This window comes from Ylistrum balloti, unplaced genomic scaffold, assembly GCF_031769215.1.
Source record: "Ylistrum balloti isolate Yb309-2 unplaced genomic scaffold, AGI_CSIRO_Ybal_v1 Utg370010, whole genome shotgun sequence".
Lineage (NCBI taxonomy): Eukaryota > Metazoa > Mollusca > Bivalvia > Pectinida > Pectinidae > Ylistrum > Ylistrum balloti.
In genome coordinates, this window is record NW_026782083.1 from 3117583 (window position 1) to 3138530 (window position 20948).

At 37.2% G+C, this 20948-nt stretch overlaps 1 protein-coding gene across 1 annotated transcript; it reads right to left on the minus strand.

Moving 5' to 3' along the window:
- Window positions 1–1491: 1491 nt before the first annotated feature.
- LOC132548444 (uncharacterized protein DDB_G0284459-like) lies at window positions 1492–19398 on the minus strand. The gene is given in 17 exon segments (XM_060212310.1): window positions 1492–1582; window positions 2131–2241; window positions 2389–2505; window positions 3881–4008; window positions 5106–5183; window positions 5799–5910; window positions 9060–9140; window positions 10495–10649; window positions 11067–11230; window positions 13207–13360; window positions 13632–13675; window positions 14056–14203; window positions 14366–14765; window positions 15117–16784; window positions 17412–17619; window positions 18370–19257; window positions 19260–19398. Coding segments are annotated over 17 exon segments (4686 nt in total).
- Between the last annotated feature and the right edge of the window lie 1550 nt (window positions 19399–20948).

Sequence of the window (20948 nt, forward strand, 5' to 3'; positions counted from 1 at the left end):
ACCCTTACAAAAATCCATCAATTACTGATCTGCATTATCATAAATTACTCCCTTGGGAAAAAGGAGACATACAGTGCAATAGCGATTTATGAACACTTTAATATGTAGAGTAGATAAACAGCACTTATATATAGAGTTACCAGTTATACAGCATCATCTAGACCATAGACACTATCACAAATATCACTGCCAAGCCTAACCCCTACTGCCAACCTCCTACTGGTGAGCCTCCTACTGTCTAGCCCCCTATTGCAAAGTCTAACTCTTACTGCCCTGCTTCCTACTAGTGAGCCTTGCTCTTACTGGTGAGCCTCCTACTGTCTAAAGCCTACTCTCAAGCCTAACTCCTATTGTTGAGCCCTCCTCCTACTGGTGAGCTTCCTACTGCCAAGCCTTCTACTGCTGAGCATAGCTCCAACTGCCAAGCCTCTTAATAAGCCTTATCTCAGCAGTGGAGATCATATAAGTGGAATCAAACTGCTTCCAGCATTCTTTCTATATTTCAAATAACTGGAAAATACATAAATAAATGTTGTGTTTATAAAAAATGTGATATATTACCTATAAAAAAATCTACCATCTATTGACCCTGTTTTCCACAAATACATGTATCTAAAAAAATTCAAAATTTTCATTTAAGCTTCTCACATGAGCCTTACACAAGACCTTCTCTTGTGACCAGAACAAGCACCCGTCATACACACCTTTCATACTTGACTTTAACATGTGGATTTATGGCTTTCACACTCTTAAGATATGACACAAAATGGTGACTGAGATCAAAGAGATAATACAATATATCATTTCCCATATATAGGGTTCATGTTACTACATGTGTATGTTTTTACCCAATACCTGACATATATTCAAGTGTATTTGGCATTCATGTACACATATTTATGAGTGTATGTTGTGTGGTATACTTTGCACTTCCATATACATACATGTACTTTCTTCAGTTTTCTGTCACAATGATCAGACATTTAACAGACATTTCCAATTCTTATCCAACTTTTCACACCTCTTCAATTTTAAAAGTATCAATTGAAGGACAGGTAGATTGACAACACGTGCAATGATCCTTCATGCTGACAGTAAATGTGAGGATTATCAATACTGACAGTAGATACCAGGGTTCCTGATACTGACAGTAGATACCAGGATCCTTGATACTGACAGTAGATACCAGGATTCCTGATACTGACAGTAGATGCCAGGATCCTTGATACTGACAGTAGATACCAGGACTCCTGATACTGACAGTAGATACCAGGATTCCTGATACTGACAGTAGATACCAGGGTTCCTGATACTGACAGTAAATGCTAGAATCCCTGATACTGACAGTAGATACCAGGACTCCTGATACTGACAGTAGATACCAGGGTTCCTGATACTGACAGTAGATACCAGGATTCCTGATACTGACAGTAGATACCAGGGTTCCTGATACTGACAGTAAATGCTAGAATCCCTGATACGATAGTTGTATCACATTTCTACTTTAACAACCCCGTTGACTTCCCTGATCTTGTCACTGTTTCTGATACTGGTGCAACCATATAAGTGTAGCAATTTCAACCTGAAAGTTTAAGAGAAAAATGGTGAGAAATATTTACTTCTTAATGTGAAATTTCTTATACTACTTAGAAATTTCTAATTTATAAAAAAACACATTCTTAAATAAACAAAACACTCCATGTAGAGAGTATTTTCTCATAGATTTTCTTTCTTAATTTACAAATTGAATTATTCTTCACTGAATCCTTTGATAATTAGGTTCACACTGTTACTAATATTTATCAATACAATCTAGATTTCTCTTTCATTAAACAAAATAGTGTCAACTCTATGACTTCCCATTATTAGTAATGGTGACCTTCACTTCAATCTTGGAATCCTGAAACCTATCCAAGGTATTCTCATACCTGACCTATGTATTAACATTTACGGCATCTATATTTCATAATTGTAAGATGTGACAGGACAGTATCATTACATATCCACTACAAAGTGATAGGTGAAACTCAGGGTCGCTTGCCAAACATCACTTATTACAATTTTATAAATGCAGTATTTTAAAGCCATGTAAATGTTGTTATTCATGCTTATTTGCTATATGTGACTTACTTTCGACAGTGTTTGGCCAGTTTGATGATCACAGGGTCTGTTATATCTGACAGGAAGTTTAACTTGACTGTCTCGAGTCGTTGATTACAGAAGTTTGCCAACATGGATACACTGTAGAGAGACAAGAGAGACTAATTAAAGAGAGTGTCAGAACAAAGAAGTACTAACATTATATAAGCAGAAATTACCACCGACTTGTACACAATAGTATTCAGAATTGCAGTGATATCACACTACAGTTTGTTTTTTCTCCTTTACCTGCGGTGTGAACAGCCTGTGGAACTGATGTCAATATTACGAAGATTTTGACAGTTGTTAGCTAAGGCTCTGATACTGTTGTCTGTGACATTCCTGCATCCACATACATCTATAGTTCTGCAACAAGACACTGTATATCAGACAACAATCTATGAAAGGCAAGTCTCCTAGTGCAATCTACTGATAATACTGAAAAAGCTATAGATCTCAGTTATATGAGTTTATCAGGAAAGCAGATCTAGTGTCTGGTAGTGTTGTGGAAGATCATGAAACATTAAGCAAGTCTTAACATTGTATATATGTATGTCACAGAAATGTTTACATGTATATCAAGTCTTCTGTTTAAAAAACCCATAGTTTAACTAAATTGTCATCCTGAGGAAAACTAATATCCCCTGCAAAGACTATACATATCAAGTACTGTGAGTACATAGTGTCATCATAAATATTTCAAGTCAAGAAATTCATAAATATATATATGGTTTATGAATAAAAAACCCCAAGAAATTACTATTCTCAATCTATCACTAACTATATAAAAGACACATATCACTGGAAAAGTTAAAAGAACACTGAAAATTGGGGAAAATTTCATTCTTAGTCAGATACGGGAAGAAACTTGTGTAACATGTTAATTGGTACTGTTCAATGAGTGTGTGAACAAAATTTCAAGTCCATTGGACATTTGTAAAAATGATTATAGCTAAACGCATAAACTAATGCTGGAAAATAGTCTTAAAGAAGCTAAGTCCAGAAACATAGCAACTATGATATATTCTTAATCCTTTTTTAAGGAACTACATCGACATACTCAGCAAAACTTATCACAAAAATCAAAGACGGAAAAACATACACAAAAGAAAATTCACCAAAAGTTCGGTTAACAACGGAAAAAAATCTGTATTCTTTGTTTATGTTAAATGGTGCTGGATGGTGTGAACCAAATTTCTAGTCCACTGGATACTTGGAATATGTTTTTTTCTCAAAATGCATAGCTGGAAAAAACTGTGTTAATTTTTTTTCATAAAACAGGGATAACTCACTGAAATGGGGGAAAATGGAAAGTCCCTCTGAGGGCACATCTCCATATTGTACTGGAAATTCCCACATAATTTTGAAAAGATCCATTACAAACTGCGCTGGGCAGAGTTCATCTACAGAAGGATAGATGGACAAACCAGCTGATTCTAGTACAACTCCTTCCTCTCCCCCTATGTTGTTGCAGGGAAAATAAAAGCTAGAAAATATCTATAAGACATATTATGAATGCCCTGTCACCTATACAAACAGAATCTGATCAGATGTTACAGTAGAATGTGATGTTCTGATATTATTGAGTAAATTTATACCAGAACCTGATCAGAAGTTCTTAATAATAGGACATGGATTCAAAATGGAGAGTGACAGATTGACATAGGTAGCATCATATGCATCCATCATCCCCTGAAATAAAATTTTGACAAGGGAAGATAATTCTACAGCTCAGCCATACCTTATATCTGTGATGTATGTTGATACTTCCAACATGGAGACATCAGTGATGTTGGGACAGTTGGCGAGGGAAATAGTCTGTAGCCGCGGACAGTTCTTCACCACATACCTTATACAGTTGTCCTTTATCTAAAATAAATGAAGATCTAAATTATGTCAAAGCACCACTAATTTCTATTTCAGTTTGATGTCAAGTACATTTACTAATTATTCCAACCAATGATACTTTTCTGATAAACATTGATTAATATGGTTGAACATATATATCTTGGATTACAAGAGATCTGAGGGGGATCTTGGCATCAACCCTCATTTGATCTTCATCTGTTCTTAAAAAGTAGCATTGTTTCTCTTCTTTCTTCTGTGTTAATTATATGAAATTTGAAAATTCCTCTTTCAAAATAGCAATAACAATCTATAACTATAAAATCCAAGATGGTTTCCTGTCAGTCATTTTGTTTTTTCAGATCAGTTCTTAAATAAGAATACATGGAAGCAAGGGGCAACTACGTATGGAATTTGAGATCGATCCATTATGTGTTTCTCAAGGAAAAGACATAATTTTAAAATGATCTTAATATGGACCATGCATAACTATGGACCAAGGTAAACCTGCAAATGAAATTTGGGAATAGTCCATCTGGGGCTTCTCTAGAGATAGTGACAAAGATGGACTGGGGAGAGATAAACAGGTGATTTAATTAGTCCAACATATGGTGGGCTAAAAGCATTGCATTCAATTGTAACAATTGTAAAAGTTTGAAATAGGTGTTGCACAGGAAAACCATGATTGTGCAGTCATATTACAAAAATGGCCTCCCTGGCTGCCGTATTGAAGTTTTGACAAGGTCGAAAACTAACAACACTTTGTTGGCTACCTTTCCTTTACATTCTTATCAATATTTAGTTCAATGGCATCAGTGGAACAAGAGAAGAATTTTAAAGTATGTTTTTCAGATGGCAGCCACCTTGGATTTCAGACATACCCAAAATATAACAACACTTGGTCAGGACCATCTCAGGATCATTTCATACAAGTTGGAGCTCAATCCCACCAGTGGAACTTGAGAAGAAGTTTAAAATGTCAAAAGTTTACGCACAGCAGACAGCGCAAAGCAGATGGCACAGGGTGGACGACAATAGATGAAGTACAATTGCTAAAAATGTCTAAAAGTCGATATGCATACACAATTTAATTACTGGATTCAAGATGTTTATATTTGTACCTGTTTACAGCCACGAAGGTCAAGGTTCTCTACTCGTCCAAGACTAGAAGATAACTGAGATATACAAGAGTCTGTCAACTGAAACATAAAAACACCAGTAATGAAAATTATATCTCAGGTAAAATATAGATACCAGTTAAGACAATTATATCTCAGGTAAAATATAGATACCAGTTAAGACAATTATATCTCAGGTCAAATATAGATACCAGTTAAGACAATTATATCTCAGGTAAAATATAGATACCAGTTAAGACAATTATATCTCAGGTAAAATATACAGACATCAGTAATGAAAATTATATCTCAGATAAAATATAGATACCAGTTAAGACAATTATATCTCAGGTAAAATATACAGACATCAGTAAATAAGCTCTTTTGGCTTAATAAGCCAACAAAATTACTGGCTTAATTCTTTGATTTATTTGTATTCATATTGTAACAGAGGTCATTATTCATTTCAATGTCTCTGCTAGGATTCAAATCTGGGACCTCTGGAGTACTTCTGTAACACTCAACTGATTGAGCTAAAGAGAAGTTCTTTCTTGTCGAGCAGTATATTGCGCCTAGTATTTACATGGGTTACAAAGTATCTAGAATTGTAGAATATGTTACTAGATTCTAATGTGTATGTTGACAGATCAGGTATTTTATGAGCTAGTACTGCCAATATCATAACCTTGTTCTCACCTTATAACATTGTCCTAAGTTTAAGTTCAGCAAGTTCAGACAGTGGGTTGCAAGAAAACGTATACTCTTCGGTGTAATATTAAAACATCCAAACATCTCCAAATGTCGCAAGCTGTGAAACAAAAACAAAAAAATCATTCATCACTGTGGGTTAAGGCTTACCATGCATTGTATCTGTGAGTTAAGGCTTATCATACATTGTATCTGTGAGGGTAAGTTTCCCATACATTGTATCTGTGAGTTAAGGCTTATCATACATTGTATCTATGAGGGTAAGTTTCCCATACATTGTATCTATGAGGGTAAGTTTCCCATACATTGTATCTGTGAGGGTAAGTTTCCCATACATTGTATCTGTGAGGGTAAGTTTCCCATACATTGTATCTGTGAGGGTAAGTTTCCCATACATTGTATCTGTGAGTTAAGGCTTATCATACATTGTATCTATGAGGGTAAGTTTCCCATACATTGTATCTATGAGGGTAAGTTTCCCATACATTGTATCTGTGAGGGTAAGTTTCCCATACATTGTATCTGTGAGGGTAAGTTTCCCATACATTGTATCTGTGAGTTAAGGCTTATCATACATTGTATCTATGAGGGTAAGTTTCCCATACATTGTATCTATGAGGGTAAGTTTCCCATACATTGTATCTGTGAGTTAAGGCTTATCATACATTGTATCTATGAGGGTAAGTTTCCCATACATTGTATCTGTGAGGGTAAGTTTCCCATACATTGTATCTGTGAGTTAAGGCTTATCATACATTGTATCTATGAGGGTAAGTTTCCCATACATTGTATCTGTGAGGGTAAGTTTCCCATACATTGTATCTGTGAGTTAAGGCTTATCATACATTGTATCTATGAGGGTAAGTTTCCCATACATTGTATCTGTGAGGGTAAGTTTCCCATACATTGTATCTGTGAGTTAAGGCTTATCATACATTGTATCTGTGAGGGTAAGTTTCCCGTACATTGTATCTGTGAATTAAGGCTTATCATACATTGTATCTGTGAGGGTAAGTTTCCCATACATTGTATCTGTGAGGGTAAGTTTCCCATACATTGTATCTGTGAGGGTAAGTTTCCCATACATTGTATCTGTGAGTTAAGGCTTATCATACATTGTATCTATGAGGGTAAGTTTCCCATACATTGTATCTGTGAGGGTAAGTTTCCCATACATTGTATCTGTGAGTTAAGGCTTATCATACATTGTATCTGTGAGGGTAAGTTTCCCGTACATTGTATCTGTGAATTAAGGCTTATCATACATTGTATCTGTGAGGGTAAGTTTCCCATACATTGTATCTGTGAGGGTAAGTTTCCCATACATTGTATCTGTGAGTTAAGGCTTATCATACATTGTATCTGTGAGGGTAAGTTTCCCATACATTGTATCTGTGAGGGTAAGTTTCCCATACATTGTATCTGTGAGTTAAGGCTTATCATACATTGTATCTGTGAGGGTAAGTTTCCCATACATTGTATCTGTGAGGGTAAGTTTCCCATACATTGTATCTGTGAGTTAAGGCTTATCATACATTGTATCTGTGAGGGTAAGTTTCCCATACATTGTATCTGTGAGGGTAAGTTTCCCATACATTGTATCTGTGAGTTAAGGCTTATCCTACATTGTATCTGTGAGGGTAAGTTTCCCATACATTGTATCTGTGAGGGTAAGTTTCCCATACATTGTATCTATGAGGGTAAGTTTCCCATACATTGTATCTGTGAGGGTAAGTTTCCCATACATTGTATCTGTGAGTTAAGGCTTATCATACATTGTATCTGTGAGGGTAAGTTTCCCATACATTGTATCTGTGAGGGTAAGTTTCCCATACATTGTATCTATGAGGGTAAGTTTCCCATACATTGTATCTGTGAGGGTAAGTTTCCCATACATTGTATCTGTGAGGGTAAGTTTCCCATACATTGTATCTGTGAGGTTAGACTTACCTTACATTGTATCTGTGAGGGTAAGTTTCCCATACATTGTATCTGTGAGGGTAAGTTTCCCATACATTGTATCTGTGAGTTAAGGCTTATCATGCATTGTATCTGTGAGGGTAAGTTTCCCATACACTGTATCTGTGAGGGTAAGTTTCCCGTACATTGTATCTGTGAGTTAAGATTTATCATACATTGTATCTGTGAGGGTAAGTTTCCCATACATTGTATCTGTTGTTTCCCATATTGTTTCTGTGAGGGTAAGTTTCCCATACATTGTATCTGTGAGGGTAAGTTTCCCATACATTGTATCTGTGAGTTAAGGCTTATCATACATTGTATCTGTGAGGGTAAGTTTCCAACACATTGTATCTGTGAGGGTAAGTTTCCCATACATTGTATCTGTGAGGGTAAGTTTCCCATACATTGTATCTATGAGGGTAAGTTTCCCATACATTGTATCTGTGAGGGTAAGTTTCCCATACATTGTATCTGTGAGTTAAGGCTTATCATACATTGTATCTGTGAGGGTAAGTTTCCCATACATTGTATCTGTGAGGGTAAGTTTCCCATACATTGTATCTATGAGGGTAAGTTTCCCATACATTGTATCTGTGAGGGTAAGTTTCCCATACATTGTATCTGTGAGGGTAAGTTTCCCATACATTGTATCTGTGAGGTTAGACTTACCTTACATTGTATCTGTGAGGGTAAGTTTCCCATACATTGTATCTGTGAGGGTAAGTTTCCCATACATTGTATCTGTGAGTTAAGGCTTATCATGCATTGTATCTGTGAGGGTAAGTTTCCCATACACTGTATCTGTGAGGGTAAGTTTCCCGTACATTGTGTCTGTGAGTTAAGATTTATCATACATTGTATCTGTGAGGGTAAGTTTCCCATACATTGTATCTGTGAGGGTAAGTTTCCCATACATTGTTTCTGTGAGGGTAAGTTTCCCATACATTGTATCTGTGAGGGTAAGTTTCCCATACATTGTATCTGTGAGTTAAGGCTTATCATACATTGTATCTGTGAGGGTAAGTTTCCAACACATTGTATCTGTGAGGGTAAGCTTGTAACACATTGTATCTTTGAGGGTAAGCTTTCCATACACAAAATCCAATCAGTTGATAACATTTCATTTTGATAATGACAGCATACTGTTATGTAATTGTATAACTGCTGAAATTGCATCTGTCATGTCCAATAAAGGTTCTCATTCACAATATTAACAATGTTTAATCAGAAAAAGGAACAGCTTTTTGTCTCTATGAATCTGACTTTTTGCTCTGTTTCTTTACCTACCTTTTCCCATGTTTCTTTATAACAGTTTCCAGTCCTTCATCTTTAACGTTTTGACATCCATTTATACACAGACTTTCAAGCCTGGAAATAAAATGATTCTTATTTTATAATAACAGGTGTTGAACTTAACTCTGAAGGTCATATTTATTTTCAATCATTTTCTCTAAGTCTTAATTCCCTACCTCACCTGCATTACACCAGATTGGTCTAACATCATTGTTCAATTTGTTGTTAATAGTTCTGTTTTGAAGATGTGTCTTACTCTGTCTATCTATCTATATATATATATATATATATATATATATACATATATATCTGTAAGCTAATTCTTAAATGTCCAGGCTACTTTTTTGTTTTCAAATAATTTTTTTCAGCATTTTGTAAAAACATTAACCTCTTGACCTTCATGAAAATTCAGTTTTTTTTTTGTAGATTTTGTGTAATGAGATTCAATGCCTCCATCAAGAATCGAACCCAGAGTCTCTGGCTCTCTGGCATAGTAGTCTTATGCTCATAACTTGAGCTAACAAAGAGAAGCTAGTATTTACCAGGAAAACAGTTGTACAAGTGACGCTCTCAACAAGTAAATTACTTCATCAAATTTGATTCCTGATCACTCTTGTAGGCGCCAATTTAAAAATAGGAAGCGGTTTTACTGTGGGAGGAGTCTAAAGTACTCAGAGAAGACAAATGTGGTCAGGCAGCTGACCCAATACATTTTCAAATCTGGGAATCAATCCCCAGCTACCTAGGTGATAGGCCAGTGTGTTATCACTTTGCCACCTGACCATCCCAGTGTATATTTGTATGATCAAGCTTATTACCAGACCTTGGTCTAATACCAGATAAATACAGTATATCTCTTATGTCAGATTAAACCATGTAACAAAATGGCCACCCTGAATGCCAAGCCAAAGTTCTGACTAGGCTGACAGATAACTATTTATCAGCTTCTTTAACATCTCCACAAAATTTTAGATCAATTACAAGAATTTCAAGATGGCAGCAATACTGAATTTCAGATCAGACCCAAAAATAACAACATTTATCAGGATCACTTCATTCAAGTTTGAACTGATCATCCATCTCACAAGTGGAAACTGGGAGGTTTAAAATAGGTGTTGTTTAACCATATTACAAATTGGCTGTTTTGGCCACCATGAATACGTTTTGATGAGGCTTCCTTTCTTTGATATACCCACTAATTTTGAGAAGAAGTTTAAAATGAGTTTTTCAAGATGGTGGCCATATTGGTATATGGACTGATTGAAAAAATAGCAACACAAGTATTTTGTCAGGACCATCTCATTATCATTTCAGGTGAGTTTGGGCTGAATCCCATCAAAGAATCCTGAGAATTTTAAAATATGAAAAGTCTTATGCACAGTGCACAGAATCCAACGACTCTTTTAGTCAGATTAAATAAAAAACCTACCTATCACATGACCCTGATATAGCACCAATACCGCTATCTGTAACATTGCACCAGCTAGCATCTATATGTGTGAGACCATGACAGCGTGCAGAGGCATGGAGAAGGATACAGTCCCCAGTCAGGGCTCCACGACTGCAACCGCACAAATTGAGCTCCTGTATAACAGAAATAAGCAAGCAAACATTAACTTTTCATCCTTATATGTATCACCCATTAAAATGGTTTGTGTTCATACAGGCCTAAATCATCGAACACAGATAAATTCAACATATCAGCTTTAAAATTTCACTACTACCGTACTAATGACAAGAATGTCATAATTTTATTTAAAAAATGAAATATGCAGTCTGAAGAAATACATGTTAAATACAGATAACATCAATTTATTGCTTTCTAAAAGAAAGACGAAGTTTTAATTTTTTGTTTGTTTTTTGCCTGTGTAACTGTTCTACAGAAAAATGAAAGTTTTTAAAACAAAATTCCGTCTGAGGAAGAAGCAAGCAATAAGAACTTGTAAGAAAGTGAATTCTATACACACTATCCTCTGTCCATCATAAAATACAGATACTGACCTTGAGACCATCACCACATTCCCGGAACAGGTCCCTCAGCCCCCGGGCTGTGATGTTGTCGCCATGACACTGGATCAGGGCCAGACTGGCAGGATGTCTCTTACCAATCTGAGTGAGAGACTCGTCTGTGAGGTGGTGCTTCTTCTTCACTGTGATATACTTCCCTGTCACGTATATACATATGTTAAATAACTCGCAAAAAAGATGATTAGCATTTGTTGTCTGTACTGCATACACACATCTATATATCAATAGTGTTATCTTATTCTATTGACAGAGATTCCCTCTGATAAAGAATATATCCTGCGGCTGATGAATTCTAGACCCTCGTCCATCTAATAAGAATATATCCTGCGGCTGATGAATTCTAGACCCTCGTCCATCTAATAAGAATATATCCTGCAGCTGATGAATTCTAGACCCTCGTCCATCTAATAAGAATATATCCTGCGGCTGATGAATTCTAGACCCTCGTCCATCTAATAAGAATATATCCTCTAACTGATATTTTACAATTAACTCCAGACGATTTTGGAATACAGACAGATTATCCTTCTTCATCAGACTTTCAAAGTAAGGCAGAATATGTTTAGGGTTGTGTTTGTATGTAATCAGTTCATGTAGTCAACGGTTAATGTAATTAAAGGCTTCTGCTTCAACATAAACAAATGATATCAAACATCAACAGTCATAATCAAAGATTGCTGCCAGTCAGCATTTTATTTCACTGATCTGTCTTTAAATTAAATGGGAATATCCATGTGGTTGGGAAAAGACCCATTCTTTTTCCTTCTGCTGATGAAAGGTGAAGGTATTACAATTGGACCATTGTACCATTGCACCATCCAATCAGTCACCAAGTCACCTAACAACCCATTCAACCATGTAAACACCTAGCCATCAAGTCACCTAACAAACCTTCCAACCAGGTAAACACCTAGCCACCAAGTCACCTAACAAACCTTCCAACCAGGTAAACACCTAGTCACCAAGTCACCTAACAAACCATTCAACCATGTAAACAGCTAGCCATCAAGTCACCTAACAAACCTTCCAACCAGGTAAACACCTAGTCACCAAGTCACCTAACAAACCTTCCAACCATGTAAACAGCTAGCCACCAAGTCACCTAACAAACCTTCCAACCAGGTAAACACCTAGCCACCAAGTCACCTAACAAACCATTCAACCAGATAAACACCTAGTCACCAAGTCACCTAACAAACCTTCCAACCATGTAAACAGCTAGCCACCAAGTCACCTAACAAACCTTCCAACCAGGTAAACACCTAGCCACCAAGTCACCTAACAAACCATTCAACCAGATAAACACCTAGTCACCAAGTAAACACCTAGCCACCAAGTCACCTAACAAACCATTCAACCATGTAAACACCTAGCCACCAAGTCACCTAACAAACCATTCAACCATGTAAACAGCTAGCCACCAAACTATTTAGCCAATCAACCATGTAAACACCTAGCCACCAAGTCACCTAACAAACCATTCAACCATGTAAACACCATGTAAACACCTAGTCACCAAGTCACCTAACAAACCATTCAACCAGATAAACACCTAGTCACCAAGTCACCTAACAAACCTTCCAACCATGTAAACAGCTAGTCACCAAGTCACCTAACAAACCTTCCAACCATGTAAACAGCTAGCCACCAAGTCACCTAACAAACCTTCCAACCATGTAAACAGCTAGCCACCAAGTCACCTAACAAACCATTCAACCATGTAAACAGCTAGCCACCAAACTATTTAGCCAATCAACCATGTAAACACCTAGCCACCAAGTCACCTAACAAACCTTCCAACCATGTAAACAGCTAGCCACCAAGTCACCTAACAAACCATTCAACCAGATAAACACCTAGTCACCAAGTCACCTAACAAACCTTCCAACCATGTAAACAGCTAGCCACCAAGTCACCTAACAAACCTTCCAACCAGGTAAACACCTAGTCACCAAGTCACCTAACAAACCTTCCAACCATGTAAACAGCTAGTCACCAATCAATTACGTTAAAGTCGGAAAAAAAGGCTTAGTAAAGAAAGTTATCTGCAAAAAAACTCAGACAGCTTAATATTCAGAACTACCTATGTGCTACCTAAGTAAGGTATACTTACAAAGTGAGTCATCCATGGCCACACGATGAAAGTCTGTACAGGTGCGTGCACATCGTGCCAAGTCTTCCATCGTCAGGTAAGACAGTATATGTAGTAAGATCTCATCTGGTAGACACAGCCATGCTGAGAATTTTCCCTTCTGTATCCGAGGAGTCTGATAATTCCATATTTGTAAGAACAATATTATATCATTATTCATCATTATTCACTATTGTGACATGTAATGTTAACAAAAAAGACACTTTTTAATGACAACTATGGTGTTTTAAAATGTAGTGAAAATTATTGTCTTGATGATCATTAACATGTAAAGACCTTTATCTTACTTATTACTACACTAACACTAGATCTCATTATTTTACTTAGTTCCTCTTTCTTACTGTTTCAATTTTCTCATGTTCATCCCAGTAAAAGTTCAATCTTACCATTTCATGATATTTTGAATAAGCATTCAAAACAGATTCTGCACCTGAAAAATGAAAGTATATACTTATATCCAAACAGCAAATTTGTACCAGCTGTAATCACAAAGTTTAACAATACAAAATTTTATTAATGACATAAAGCAATTTACTAATATTGATCTATTTTTAGAGATATTAAAAAATATTACAAATGTAAAATATAATTTTTATTCTCAAGATATTTCACAGGATGTTCTATACTAATAAATGTTCTGCATGTAGAAGAAAATACAACACAAACTGACAGTTGGTATGCTGTTAATGATATAAGAAACTTACATATGAATTACTTATTGTGAATGATATTGAACCTTTGTTTGGATTTGAAATATTTTTGCTCATGAACACATTTAACTTTATTCTTAGTCTACGAAATGATACCAACTTGTGTGCGAGGTCTGTGGAGGGTCCATCACCAACTCAGCAGGCAACCTGTGATCTACAACGTATGGAAGACTTGATGGGCTGTCTGGAGTAGGAGAAGATGGGGTTGTGGTGCAGTTCCTAGATGGCTGGTTCTGTGATACTGGAGCCTGAGATGGTTGGGGTTGTGAGGGCAGGATCTGGGGCGGCGGGGACTGGGATTGTGAGGGCTGGGATTGTGAGTGCTGGGATTGTGGGGGCTGGGATTGTGAGGGCTGGGATTGTCGGGGCTGGGATTGTCGGGGCTGGAGATGGGTTGAGGGATGTTGGACTGTTGAGTGTTCTGGTATCTGGGAGTGTGGTAGTGGGAGTGGGGATGAGGAATGTTGGGTAGTTGAGAGGTGGGGTGGCTGATTTTGCTCTGCCCTACTGGTGTCAGAGACACTATTGGGTGGTCTTGGAACAAATAAACTGTTCTCTACTATATCAGGAGATTGGCTATGCGAGAGAGATCTCTCCTTTGATTTTGGACGAATTCTTCGTGCAGGACTGGTTCTTCTCTCAGATGACAGGGGCCGTTCCCGGTCAGCTGGAGTCAAGGCAGTCTCTGAGGAACTGCGGTGCTGGAGACGGCCATGGCGGACATCTGAGGAATGAGGCCGGTCTGAAGAATTTCTGTTGAAATCAGTTGTTTTCCTGTTTGGATTCTGAGCACTACTGGGTCTCTGTTTCCTGGATTTAAAAAGTTTTCATTCTCAAGACTGTTTATTTTGTTGATAAAAATGTACAGAGTAATTGTTCTGATAGAGGTCAATCAATATCTCTGTGTACAAATAGATATGTAACTAGAGGAGAGTAGTTAGATATTACTATAACAACTGACTCGATAATCCAAAATAAAATTTAAATTGCAGCAAATTGTACTTACTAAATATACATGTCTCAATTCTTATTTTTTGCGGGTATATTTGTCTCCTTTGTAAAAGCCTGATTTAAGAAAAGGTAAGTCGTAAGTCAATAAATTGCCAAGGTCCTAAAATTTTCAGAAATATACCACTACAGTACATGTATATTCTGCATTACCTTTTTGACAGGTCTGCACTTGAGGGGCGTGACTTTTTGCTCTGCCCTGAAGCCTCACTAGTGGAAGGTGTGTCATCAAATGGCTGGGATATACTGTCAACACTGACTGATTTACTGACCAATCGCCGACTCCCACTTGATGGTCTAGCTTTGCTGTTCTGAGGGCCCTTCATGCTCGACTTAGTGGACAGTTCCCTGGAGTTGTAGGAACCCCATGCTATGCTGGATCTCTCCCAGTGTCTCTGATAACCAGGAGCTTCAATGGAACTCCTCACTTTTGATTTTTTATTCTTGGAGGTACTTTTTCTTGTATTTGGTTCACCACTTGCTGGAGGTTTTCTAGAAATTTCTTGTTCAACTATCTGTTCCAATATCCCTCTCTGCTGGTTAGTGTCCTCTGACAGATCTACCAATGGAGGGACCGGGGGTGAAGCGGGAGGGGGTCTCACTTGCTGCTCAAACATCTGATGCCAATCATCACTCTCACAAGACATGCTGACTACTGGTGGTCGCTGGGGTTCTTGATTAGAGTTATCTTCTCTTATCTCATCCTCTTCATCACTACTGTTGACAAGGTTTAACATAGGGACTACACATTCCACACGACTAGAGTTCCTACTTTGCCTTGTCTCTGCTACACTGAACACCTCAATATCCAGTGGCCCACTTTTCTTGCCTCTTAATGGTTTACTTTCCACCTCTGCTGACACATGTTCATGGAGCCAAATATCCTCTTTCCTCAACAATTCCTGGTCATCAAATATATCATTGAAATTATCTGTGTCTTGTGATTCAGGCTGATGGTTCTCCAACTCTTTTTCAACTCTTGCAGAATCAGAAACTTCCTGAAACTCACTTTCCAAACTTTTTCTTGTTTCTTCTAAAGCCTGTCTCTTCCTGTTAAAATAAGACTTGATGAAACTCTTCATTACAGGATCATCTATTGACTCACAAATGTCAATAACGTCCTTTTCAGTCCGGCCACAGTCCAGGTCTTCACTAGATGGTCGACCACTATCCCGGCTTTCTGATTTATTAGGTGAAGTTTTACCTTTAGGAGAGCTAGTTCCATGTATGGGGGACTCGTAATTAGTACCTGTAATTTCACTATGGTCTGTTTTCTCCTTAAATGTGACATTTTTGTCAATTTTATTTTCTCCAATTCTTTCTGTTTTTCTTTCCTGTTTTTTCTCTCTGTATTTTTTCTTTGTGGGTAGTATTGGTTCTACACCTATCAGAACATCTCCACAATCTCCACACCAGGTCATGTAGGGTTTATTGATCTCACCGCACTCTGGACACACAATCACACGTTTATCTTTAGGGTCCTCTCCCTTGTTTTCTTTCTGTACTGCTGTATTTTTCTGATTATCACTGTCTTTACCATCCCTAAGGAAGGAGAGGTCTAACCCAAGTTGATCCATTCTGTCAGTAATACCTCCTGCCTTCATTGTTGCCACGGTTACTTCTGTATTTACCAAGGTTTCTCTTTCTTCATAGACAGCTTCTCTTCCTTCTTTTTCTTCCTCTATCTCCTCCTCTTTATCTTCATGACTGGCCTTTTCTCGCCGATACAGATTCTCAAGAGAGTTGAAATATCTGTCAATAGATGCCTTTGCAAATGTTCTCTGTCTCTCTAACACTTCTTCATCCTCATTCTGTTGTCGCCTACAAAACCATAAATAATAATGACTTTTGAAAGGTTTTAATTTTTTATAAAGTGTATACCGCAGAATAATATTTTTGAGGGGTTAAATTTTTATGGATAATACTGCTCACTAAAGCTACATATACTATTCAGTTCATGGACATATGAATTTGTGGATTGAGAGTACCCACAAAATCGACAAAAATAAATCTTCCCAAAAGAGTTAAGTCAAGGTGACAACACTATACTCTGCTGTTCACTAAGTGAGAGTATTACGTTCAGAATGATGTGGTAAAATCTGCCTTTCCAAATGAAATAAACAAGAAATCAAACACTGTATGGCAACTGGAACACATTGATCTGTACATATCCTAAAACATTTATCAGGAATACAAATTAAACAAAAATTCTCATCCACATCAACAAAAAATTAAAGTTCTTTACAAAATGGTTCCTCTATTACTAATCATGGTGGAACCATTAACGAATATATCAATAATGCTTTTCCTGTAAAAAATTCAGCAAACAAAATGGTACTGTAACTTTCCTTTAAAAAATCTGCTCTTATATCATGAAAGAATTTATACAGGAAATACATTATACTTGATTCACCAGTAAAATAACGCACTAAACAACCAAGTGCTTACTTTTGTTCATGGTACTGTCTGATACCGTCGACATGTCGCTGAGATGACTGGGAAGTTCGGTCATCCATGCTGTCCCGATTTGGTGTCTGTCTTGCACTATCAGGTTTTTTTCCGTCAAGTAATTTTTCATGCCGACTGCTGAGGCGGGGTGAAGCAGTTGTCTTTTTACTCTGAGAAGGGGGACGTGGCACCATTATCTCCTGTGGAGCTAGAAATCAGAAAGATTGACATATAATACATCAATTATTTCTATATACATATCATCATCACATAACAGTAACTATAAGCATACTAACAAAGGTTTTATTGTTTCTAAGTTTGAAGACTTCAAATTCAATTAAATGGAATTGATAACATTTGATCAAACATGATAGCTCTTCATACCAGCATGCTACTGGCCCAATATCATGATCCTGGACTATTTGGTTATTGAGATAATGTTGTTTAAAGATTTTGAAACATTTGACACCTGTGACCTTGAAAATAGGTCAAGGTCATTCATTTGAATAAAATTTGTAGGCCGTTATCTCAGCTTGCTACTGGCCTAATACCATGACCCTAGGCCTTCTAGTTATTCAGAAGAAGTTGAAAATGTAAATTGTTTATGACGGACAACGGACAACGCTCGACAAAGGTGATCACAATAGGTCACTTGAGACTTTGTCTCAGGTAACCTTATGGAATCAAAATCACTTTGAGTGTACCAAATTTACTCACTTACTGTCATGTACTTAATTTGGATTGAATCTTTTCTGAAGTCTTTCTTTATCTTTTGAAAAAGTTTGAACCTTTCCATTAAACTTAGACAGTAATTTTTCAATTGGAATGTGTCACTATTTATACTGTTTCATGTTTAAATATACATGTGATATATATCCTAATTTTATGTTTACTAGTAACTAAAATGTGTAGAAATCTATACCTGACCTTATATTTAACTCATATTTATATACTCTACCTTGTGGTGTCACATGCTCCATGCCGGTCTGCTTCTGAGATGACACCATCTGGTATGGCACTGGATATCCTTGAGATTCTAGAAAATGAAAGTAGGCTTGTAGGTCCACATTCTCAGGAGGTGGCGGGTAGGGAATTCCTTTGGGTGGCTGTTGTATGTAGTTCTGATGCAATTCTGGTATATCTGTAGACTGAGATCCTGTAGTCTGGGTTGGATGGAGGTGAGGAACTGCGTGAGGGTGAAGCACTTGCTGTTGAGTTGGGGGATACTGTTCCGAAGGGTAAAACATAGGGTGAGGTGGCTGTTCCATTTTGATACTCTGCATTGAAGGAGACTTCAGACCTGTATTATTAGGAATAGGGGGCTTCTTACTAGAGTTTGTATTTGTATCAGGAGGGTGAGGAACCTTTGAAAAAGGGAGATAATTTGTTGGGTATTGATTGTACACACGAGGCTCTGATCCATCATAGGAATGGTAACTCCTTGCAGATAGTTGTTGTAGAAAGACATCAGCAGATGGTCCACCTTGTTCTGAGGGATGGGACATTCGTGCTGGTCCTCCTTGTAAATTAGGGATGGAACCCTGCATAGGATAGTATGGGTATATGAATGAGCCATGAACAGGAGATGCTGGTGGACCCTGGAAAGGCATATGATTATAATATGGACTGTGATGCATTGAATTGTACATATTTCCATATGGATTTCCTGCCATTTGCATCATTGCAGGGTTCATTGGCATTTCTGGGCGATATGGAAACATAGATGGAGAAATTTCCTCATAACCTGGTACCTGTCCCCCCTTGTAGGCTTGTTGATATATCTGAGAGGCAGAAAACACTACATTGCGTGGTATGTTAACTTGTTCATAGTTTCTAGACCCAGAAGTTTTTGTGCTATTGCTGTCTATTCCCTCCTCATTTTGTTGAAATACATTTCGAATTGGATCATATTTCGGTCGATTAAGCAGGGGGCGTGCAGATTCCTGACCACCATCACGGTCAGTCAGTGTATCTCTAATACTACCATTCACTAGTGCCGAGTGGTCTTGGTCTGCTGTGTCATTGTCAGGAACTGTCTGTTGTCTCCAATCGGCTGACAGCTGATGAGAAGATTTCTGTGAAGAATCATTGTTTTCACCAGAAAATGATTTTTTATCCTTTTGTATTTGCTTTCCTACATTATTTTGCCTTTTTGGAGCTGTTCTTTCTTGTTGTTTGTCAATAGATCGATCAGAGTTTTGACCTTGATGAAGTTCATCTATTTCCTTAATTGATTTCTCAAGGAATGCTTTATATTTCATTTCACCAAGTACTCCTTTTAAATCATTGGATGAAATCTCATCTAGAACTCTGGGAGATGTCTTTCTAATCTTTTCCTCTAAGGGTTCTGTATTTTGTTCTCGAGTTTCCCCAGCACAATCTGAATCTGCTCTATGGGTTTGAAGGCCGATACTTTCTAAATGGTCAAAGTCTAGTGATTTTTGGAACATGTTAGTCGTATCAAAATCTTGTGAATCTCTCATGAAATGAGGATTTTCACCAGAGCTATATCTATCAGCCAGTGCCTCTCCATTGTTGGCAGAATTACTTCCCTTTTCATTTTCATTATGACTTTTCTGTTCCACTTCATCAGCTCTCCCTGCTAAATTTCGCTGATCGAAATGTGCATAGCCATCACTTCTAATGATGTTGTCAGTATCAACTGGTAGCCCTGAATCCCTTTGTTTGCTTTCCCTGGTTTTAGTTACTACTCCTAAACCCTTAACACTTGCACCTCTATCACTCCTCTGACTTTCTTCTCGGATAATTATATCTCGTTTGGCACATTGTATGAGGCGTTCAACAAGCTCGTTGTACTCCTCATTACCTGAAGTGACTGTCTGATGCTTTAGCTTTTCCTTTAACTCATCAAAATCATCATTAGGAAACTCTTTATCTGAAAAGTTCTTGACATCCCAGCCTCCAGCATCTCTATCAAGTGTCAATGATAAGGAGGTTTCATTTGTCCTTGCTGATTCTGTGGGATAATGTGACAAATTTTTTGTAACATTTACAAACTGTGAACTTTGGTAATTCTTAGTTTTTCTATCAATGTCTTGTAAAATGTTATTTTCTGAAGTGTCCCCATTCCTAATCTGATTATTTTCTGTATTTCTATTGTTGATTCTTGATAACCCATTGGTTTTGTTAACTGTTGGTGGTGGAATGCCCTGTTCTGGACTTTCCACTGATATTTCCTCTCTGGAGGCAGACTTAGTTCTAAAGTATGCCAACCTACGTTGCCTGAGTTCTTCCTTTGTAGGAGAAGGAATTTTTGAATCTTCATCACCATCCATTGTCCTCTTATGGATCTGCAAATATTACATAAAAAGACATGCTTGTAAATAATTAAATATTAATTAACATTGTCAAGTAACAGATATATACGTGCTGATTTATGATTCAATCATCGCTTCTTCCTTAACTTCTTTTGTGGTTAGTTGTAATGCCATTTTGTATTCTAATCTACCAAAAACTATAAAATTGAAGATAAAAAAGGTGACTGCAGATGTCTTGTGTTTGATACCTAGTAATTTA